Source organism: Anabas testudineus, chromosome 22 (assembly GCF_900324465.2).
Source record: "Anabas testudineus chromosome 22, fAnaTes1.2, whole genome shotgun sequence".
Taxonomy (NCBI): domain Eukaryota; kingdom Metazoa; phylum Chordata; class Actinopteri; order Anabantiformes; family Anabantidae; genus Anabas; species Anabas testudineus.
In genome coordinates, this window is record NC_046630.1 from 19,525,938 (window position 1) to 19,534,680 (window position 8,743).

Genomic DNA, 8,743 nt, shown 5'->3' on the forward strand with positions numbered 1-8,743 from the left:
AGTCACTTATAATGCAGCCCTGACATTCCTGTCCAGACGGTTTAAACAGCTGTTTGTGACCTTTATGACAAAAACAACCCGCAAGGTGACAAATGGCTGTGACCAGACCATTAAAGATGATGTTTAGACGAGAGGTGCAGCGTCTTCTAGTTACCTTTGGGATAGACCAGACACGACAAGGTGCATTTGCTAATTGGATTTATTTGAAAGACTACAATATTGAAGTTGATTGTAGATGGGTGAAGTGACCTAAGAACTATGGCAACAGAACATTCTGTGAAATCAAACCACTGTTGTGCTCGACGGCAACAACAATGACCTGTGATGAAGTCCATCAACGAAAACTTGTGTCCAACTTCAACTGGCTCATTTGTCTTATTTTATTTACAAATCACATAATGTGTGTTGTTAATTTCACTTTTAACTGAGTGCCGCAGGGAGGACAGTGCATGTGGAGCAGTGGTGTTTTAATCCGATTTGAAAAACCTAAACTACAAACAGTCTGTACATTTGCTGTGTACAATTAGTAGTAGTAGTATTATTACTATGTGAAAAACAGATTATGGTCTGTACACAAGCAAAACCAATGTGATAAATGAGGTTTGGTGTGTATGAATACATTTCAAGCTGTGGCCTGCCAAAGCAAAGGAAGACGTCAACAAAAATTCTGGGTGAAATCGAGACACAATGTTAAAACAAGGCATGGATTCATATCGTTCCTTTTGTTCTGCCAGGAAAACCATCAAGTCAAATGTTCTGTTAAGTGTAAAAGCAATTTTGCACAGGACACAACTAGTTGCTCAGTCCCTCCTGCTGCAGTGTAATGCATTGAGGCCTTTTTAAAAAATAAACCTGATGTTTCAGTCGGTCAGTGAATTCATAAAAGCTTACTGAGCGAGTCAAGTCAGGTAGGTAGCTAGAAAAGTACAGACATCAAGTTCAACATAAAAGTTAAGATTTACACCTGTGCCAGAGTTAGCAGGGAATTCTAGATTGTTACATCAAATGAACTGAAAAAGGCACATCACAATTCTCAAGCTGACATTTAAACATCCTTTAGAAAAGCATATTTAGTAGAATTACATGAAACCTCACAATGTCTGAGGACGGTACACAACAACAGACCAAACCCCTCGTTAGTGGTTTTTACCACTTTCAGGATTCACCGTGGAGCGCCCTGGAGGACTGTTTGTAAAAATCTTGGGGAATGACTCCTTTGATGCCACAACCTTACAATAGAGCAAATGTCTTCCATTATTTACACACTCTGCGTTTAAGGCATCCCTACTCTTCTTAAAGGAAACCGGTGGTTCAGCAAATCCGCTCAGTGAGCAGCTTGGCATTAGGCAAGTTCTAGCTACAGCTCTTTCACAGTCTTATCCAGGTAAGAAAAAGCTCTTCCCAGACTATGGACTGAAGTTTGGCTACAAATATTCTCCTTGCACATTGCTAAACTGATCAAAGAGCGAATCTGTCCAAACACCTCCTGTTCCATGTTAAAGTCGGTTTGGTTTGTTTTCATTAACTGTTACTGACGTGTCCTGGGCCTCAAGAAGTTTGTCTTTGTCAGAGCAGTGGACGACTCAGAGGTTTGTGTAGAAATCAAGAGCATGTGTTGTTCTAGTAGCACATCAGTGAACAGTTCCCCCTTTTTTCTTGTTTGTCTTCATGTTTGTGTCCAAAACAGGAAAAAGCAGATAAAAACCAAATGCTTTGGTCCATGCATGATGTATCTTGGCGGTTGAATTTTCAGATATTCCAGAGCACACACGATGGCCGCGAGTCTGTTTGCTTCTATCCGTTCTCCTTCCACAGTACAAGGTGAATGCTATGGTCGGGCATGCTGGTGGCAAACACCAGTCCAGAGTCATTGCCCCCATCCAGGCCGTTGAGCCAGGAGGTCACACCAGCCAGGAAGCTGGATCCTCGTTTGGATTTCCTGTAGGCAGGTAAAGGCCAGCGGCCCGATATAGCCTCTGTCCTTAAGTCCATCACATACAGGAAGTGGTTGTCGAAAAGCAGCGCGAACACCTTGCCGAAGCTGAGCAGAGACAGGTTGGCTGGGTCCTGCATTTTTATCACCCTGAGAACAGGAGAACATGGTGAATGAACAGTGCCAGGAGCAGCAGTATTGTTTTATATTTAACAAACAGCTGCTGTCCTGAATGGGGGTGTGACCATTCTCCAAATCCACAGTTTGGATCAGACCTCGGTTTTTGTTTTGTGTTTGTAGGGAGGAGGTCTTGTGGAACCACAACACAACAGCATGGACTGTATTGTTGGTTTTTAGCAACGTTACAGCCCTAGTACTGAACATGACGTTAAGCATCACAGACAATACAGTGAACATCTGAAATAACTGATTTCAACACTCAAATGTTCCATTGTTGTGACAAGATAAGGACTCTTGTACTAGAATCTGTCTCGGTCCACAGCAGCTATAGAACAGGTTTCATTTATTAACCATGACAGAGCGGCATATTTTGTCACATGTACTATTTTACCTGAGAATCTCGAAACTGGCAAAGTCCCACTGATAAACTCCGAGGTCAGAGCTGCAGACGATGTAGCGTCCGTCAAACTGCAGGCGTGGCTGAAGGCTGATGCTGCGGTCCTCTGACACCGACAGCGTCTTTAAACACTTGCAGTTGATTTCTCTCCCTAAAGGCCAGACCTGCAGGGGAAACAGTGTTTGCTCCACCTTAATGGACTCTTCAGGTATGACAGTGGTAATATCTTCAAAAGTGTAAAAAAGAAGCATCAGCAATACCTTAATTTCATATTTATCAGCACTTAACAGGATGTAATCCCCAGGACTGTGCACCATGGATTCTACTTCACTTTTCTGTAGTATCACCTGACAAATAACATGTTCACAAGACATCAAGCATTTTTTTTTAATTCAACAACAAAAGCAGTCAGGAACATTATTGACATTTCAATACTGAATAAAAAGGTATCCCCATAATTATTGTAATGAATTTAAATTCATAAAGGCACTGACCTTGGTGACCCATTCAGTGTGTCCGGTAAGAGTGTTCAGACAAGCACCGGCAGACAAAGCCCAGACCTTCACGCTGAAGTCTGCAGAGCCACTGACCAACACATCCAGCTCATCGTTATAGTCCACGCTGAAGACTGAGAACACACAACATTTGAATCAAACACATGTACTTGCTTTCTACGTTTACAAATGACACTGTGAAGTTGATCAAGTTTCCCTCCTACATAACTTCTTAACCCACCTGCTCCTGTGTGCCCACGGAACTGTTGGATTTTAGCACCTGTGCTCCACTCCCAGCAAGCAATAGTGTTATCAAAGGAGCCGGTCACTAGCTTCTGCTCATCAAATTTTACTGTGGCGCAGGTGTGTGTCTGGATTCCATAAATGCACTGCCCAGTGCGCACATCCCACAATTTGGCAGAGAGGTCATCAGATCCTGAAATACAAGAGGACACGATGTTGTTATAAACACTGACTATGAATGGGTTCTGACCCACCTGGTTCCAATGAGACTGATTTAAAGGTTTCCAAGTCACAAAAGAACACAAAACGTGGAGAATGCTCATGATGAAGACATAAATATAAAAGAATAAATGGAAATAAATATTTTTCTGCTATCCGACATGTCAAACTAAAAACTTGTGTTAATGTTGATAACTTGGAAGGCTTGAAGGCAGCAAAAGGTAAACTGAATGAGGACAGGGTCTTTATAAAGATAGCAAGTAATGTGAAAATTAGTAATAGTAGAAAGACATTTGTATTTTTTAGAAAGATTTAATATACATTATACTAATTGTTGTGCAGCCGTATGAGTTTACACATAAGATCTACACAAACACACACACACACACACACAAAGCATACCTGTGCAGAGGAGGCCATCCTTATAGTAAAGCGCATACACTCGAGCACTGTGGCCAATGAGAGATGAGGTCTCGAAGGCCTCCTGATCCTTCAGCTGCATCATACGTAGTTTAGCCTTTAGGTAGACCCCTTTCCAGTGTGAGGCATCCTGAATGGACTCGTCAATCCTCCAGCCCAGCTCCCGACACACTCCCTGCCACACCTCCGTGCACGAGTTTATCACCTACAAGGAAATAAAGGGCAAATGGGTGAGCTACTATTAGCAGCAACTATTAGCTACTTTACATCAAGCATCCATTTCACTATCAGATGTCAGCAAGTATTATATTTACCTTATTCCACTGCTTACAGACCAGGCAGCAAGTGAGCAGGGTCTGAGGATCCAGCCAGCGCATCAGGTAGAAGGCCAGCTCCAGAGGAAGGAGGCGCAGGAAGTCTCGCTTGAGTAGGGCCTCCAGACCATTAGACAGATGACGGAGTTGGACAGCACCACTTAAAGATATGAGGTGGTCCAGAGACTGGTTGCGCTGCTGGTCATTTAGAGTAAGGAAAGTGGCGGAGACTGTCTCCAGCCACCCCTCAAAGGCCCCCTTCTCCATGGGCACATGAGAGCAACCTGCAACAGCTACAGAGACAATGTAGAGTCGGACTTTAATACAATATTAAACACAAGATGATCTCCAGCAGCCAATTTAGGAATCTAGATAATGTATCTCAAAAAAGAAAGTCTGCTATTCAAAGTGTTGTGATATAAAAGAGGTAAGATGCTCAGTACTGTATCAGTACACTAATATAATCATAGTACTATGAGTCATTTAAGTGAAATCTTTTAAACTACTGTGACTACAGAGAGAAGCAGGTTTTACAGAAAACACAACAATGATGCAAAAATGCACTAAATTACAGACTCGATTAATGGATTATCAATTTCAAAATATTACAAAATACCACTTTGAAATTCATTAATGATTTCAAATCAATGATCAATTCAAATTGGATGTAGTAATAATAATAATAATAATAAGCCAGAAGTGCACCCAGAAAGAATATATGGCGGCTTATGGATGTTATCTATGTTAATAGCTTGTTTTTTTTTCTGTAAAGAAGCTGATAGTAATAAATGAATAAACTAGGCATTTGGCTGTAAAATACATTGACCAAAAAGAAAACTAAAAACTCTGAAGTGAATGTTTAAACGTGAGGCTCCACACCGGTTCTTTGAGTTAGCCATGGATGATTTTAACAAACGGCCTAGTGGGCAAACCTCCGTTGATCGGGTTTATGTTTCATTTAACAGAAAAACTCATTTGAAGGTAATAACTTCTACGATCAACTGCAGCGTTAGCTGCATACAGCCCACATTAGCTGGTTCCTTGACTAACGTTAGCTAGTGAGTTAGCAACTTCAGTAGATAACGTTAGCAAACACTACTACAGTTTAATAGCAACTTAGCTACGACAACAGGCAGCCAAACAATCAACGAGCAATATCTGCTAGTGCAGAACAACATTACATTTAAAATGTAAAGTTAAACTGTCGACCAACCAGAGAGTTGCAGGGAGCTTCTCTATCGCCACTTTCTTGGCTTAACGGTAGTTCGTTCACATAGCGAAGTTAGCTGTTGTAAGCTAACCCGTCACCCAGCAAGTTCAAAGGATTGTCCAAGTAACCTAGCTTCCTAGCTAACGTTAGCTAACCACCATGATGAGTCCTTGATTCCGTTACTTGTGAATTACACAGAGTTTCTAAAAGAATAGTCTTCTGTACATTTCCCAGGCTGGGCGGGTTAACGCCGAGCAGTAGATAGAAGAGATCGCAGCTTCTGACAGCTTAGAAACCAAAAGATAATGGAAACGCTACTCTTGCCCTCTCAGACTATCTTTTTCCCCTTTGCGCGGTCTCACAGGAAAAGGCGGAGGACTGTTTGCTAACTCTCCCTCGAAAACAACCCGCATGGGAAAGACACGTTCAGGAAAGTCAAACAACAACCTATAAATGTTATACAGATTTTACCATTAATAACATTTACTTTTATTTGTTGCTTTGTACTTTCTTTGGTATTTCTCTCTAAACATAACCCAACTTGCCTGTAAGACAGCACAGTGGGACTCATATTGCTCCTGTTCTACAGCAGCTTCCGGTGTCGCTCTTCGGTGACTGAGCTGTTTCCTCATGTCTGCATCTCTGCGGGTCGATGTGTCTGTACAGCTGCTGACATGTACCTAATAGTGGTTGTTTCAACTGTATTGGAGTCAAATTAATATGCGCTGCCAGAAATGTGAGGAGGAACATTTCTCTGACAATAGGCGCGTTTATTAAATCACGCGAGATAAGAGCGTTCTGGCGTGTAGTGACGCAGAGTCACCAGCAGAGGGGGCAGCACGAACACCAGATACTGTTGGGTAGCTTGTTTAATTTATAATGAATTGATGAATTAATTATATTTATAAGTATAAAAATAAATTAAAATGAAGAAAAAATAAATCTGAGATTAAAGTAGTTACAGCAGATATTTGGTGATGTTTGGATCAGGATAACTTCCAACATGTTCTAATTCAGTCTGTCATCTCTAAACTAAACTAACTAAATCTAAAAGCTAAATATGCAGCATTTCCACTGTTCCTACACCAGAACTGTACAGTTTCCCCCCTGAAGCCTGTATGACGATGCTCCAGTCAACTTAGGAGTTTGTTGAACCAAATCTATTCTTTCCTCAAGAATTCCCATCTCTGGGCTTGTGGACACATCAAATCCCTCTTACTGGACTTGTAGTAAAGCCGGTCTGGCATCCTTTGTGTTTGCCAAGTGATGGAAGTACAACCAGGCACAGCTACATCAACAGCTCTCTCTACCGCTCTCTCTCTCTCTCTCTCTCTCTCTCTCTGTGTCTCTCTCTGTCTCTCTCTCTCCCTCTCAGAGGACAGCTGTAGGCACACAGCACAGTGTGCTGTACCTTCAGGCAGTTCTCTCCTTCATCACACACACTTCTTAGAGACGTCTGTGTTCTGCGTATGGCACAGATTGACACATTGTGATCAGCTGATCGTGGTAAAACTAAACTGCACAAAAGTAGATCTGGGATAAAGAGCCGGTGACCTGACAGATACAACGAGTGTCTGCTTTCCAGATGACAATACACAAAGTATGAGTAGTGCCAAAGCACTGGTCATGTTGCTGCTCACTCACGTATTTACAACTGCATCGTCACGGTTACTGATTAGGAGTCAGTCAAGGACAGAACAACAGATGTGCGGTATGTGTTTCCTCTGTGGGGGTTAACCTGCATTTAGCATAGACTGTGTTTCTGGGCCTTCCGGTGGAATGCAACGTGTAAATGACTCAGTTTGAGTTACTGTGTTTATTCAGTGTGGGAGTGACGGTACATTAGGTCACTTACAGTAACTGGGAGTCCTTCAGTGATAAAGCATTTGCTGGTGTGTGCTGTCATCTTCCCTACATTAGGTGGGTCGTCTAAGGTTCAGCTTACGCCTTACTGTCCTGTTTCAGTGGCAACAAGTGAGAGCAAACATGCCTCTTAATACAGTTTAATCATAGTTCACATAATTAAGATTCTCTGTACACATCTCATTATGTAGATATAGATATATTTATATATAGAACATAAAAATGTTGCCGTCACTTAGTGTGTATGTGTGTGCACAGCAGAATATTAGGCAAAGTACTGTTTTGTTGCTGGAGAAATTCCTGGTCCACAAGCCAGGCCTGTATACATCCAAGCCTAAACTTTGGCCAGTTGCAGGATAATAGATTTAACAAAGGAAAAGACAGAGTGAGGTTAGTGCTGTACTACTTTATTTACTACTTTATTTATTCCAGATCCAGAATGGTGGAAGACCAGAAGAGAACACACTGGAGAGCTTACTGCTGATCCATTCTGCCAATGTCATGGAGCTATAAACCACATTCAACAGACATTATTTTCTGTTTGTTTCTAAATATCTTTTTGTGCTTGTTTTTGTTCCTTCTGTTGATGTAAACACGAGAATTTCTCCACTGTGGGATTAATAAAAGTCTGTCTTATCTTATGATGCTGTGAGAGCAAATTACAACCCCAGTTCCAAAAAAGTTGGGACACTGTGTAAAATCTAAATAACAGCAAAATACAATGAATTTTTAACTCTCATAAAAACATATTTTATTCATAATAGAACATAGAAAACATATCATGTCTACCATTAAAAGAAGGCATTTGATAGCAGCAACACATCTCAAAAAAGTTGGGACAGCTGCAGCAAAAAGCTTAAAAAGTAAGTGCTACTAATGTGGAAGACCATTTTGCAACTAATGGTTGATTAGAGTGAGAGTCAGTCTTCATTCACCAATCTGTGAAAAGATGTGTCTTCAAAATGTTAAATCAACTACAAAAAATGATATCATCAAAAGATTCTGAGAATCTGGAGAAATCTATTTCTGCAAGACACAAGGCTGAAACTCAATTTTGGACACCTGGGATTTTCAGACCCAGACAACCTTACATTAAAAACAGACAAGAATCTGTTATGGACATCACAGCACGGCTTCAAGAATACTTCCAAAAGTCATTGTGAACACAGTTTACAGTGGAAAACTGTTCTGTAGTCAGATGCAGATGCTGAAGACAGGGGATGGGACCTAATGCTGCTGACGTGATGGAAGCATTTGCAATATGTCCCTGAACACTACGTAGGCTTTGGTGGTGATAAGAACAAGATGGTTTACAGAATAGTGGTATAAAAGACAGATGGGTGAAAATATAATTTAAAAAAAAGCTAAAGAACCAGTGACTGGCTCGAGGGCGGCCAGCAGAGCTATCAGAGGTCACCTCGTGATTATGAATGAAGGCATTTGACAGTGAAGAAAAGCAGAAGTGATGGT

The 8,743-nt window shown here is 41.3% G+C and overlaps 1 protein-coding gene across 2 annotated transcripts; it reads right to left on the reverse strand.

Moving 5' to 3' along the window:
• Positions 1-181: 181 nt before the first annotated feature.
• Positions 182-5,749, reverse strand: fbxw2 (F-box and WD repeat domain containing 2). 2 transcript variants are annotated; one of them, XM_026338992.1, is made up of 8 exons: positions 5,414-5,749; positions 4,201-4,493; positions 3,869-4,091; positions 3,246-3,440; positions 3,005-3,138; positions 2,771-2,857; positions 2,505-2,674; positions 1,795-2,083 (listed from the first exon to the last, which is right to left on the reverse strand). In XM_026338992.1, the coding sequence occupies exons 2-8, from the start codon at positions 4,465-4,467 to the stop codon at positions 1,795-1,797; spliced, it is 1,365 nt and encodes a 454-aa protein (XP_026194777.1). In that variant the 5' UTR covers positions 4,468-4,493; positions 5,414-5,749. The 2 variants fall into 2 exon arrangements, with proteins under 2 accessions (XP_026194778.1, XP_026194777.1); XM_026338993.1 differs by lacking the exon at positions 5,414-5,749 and having other exon boundaries at positions 182-2,083; positions 4,201-4,467.
• Between the last annotated feature and the right edge of the window lie 2,994 nt (positions 5,750-8,743).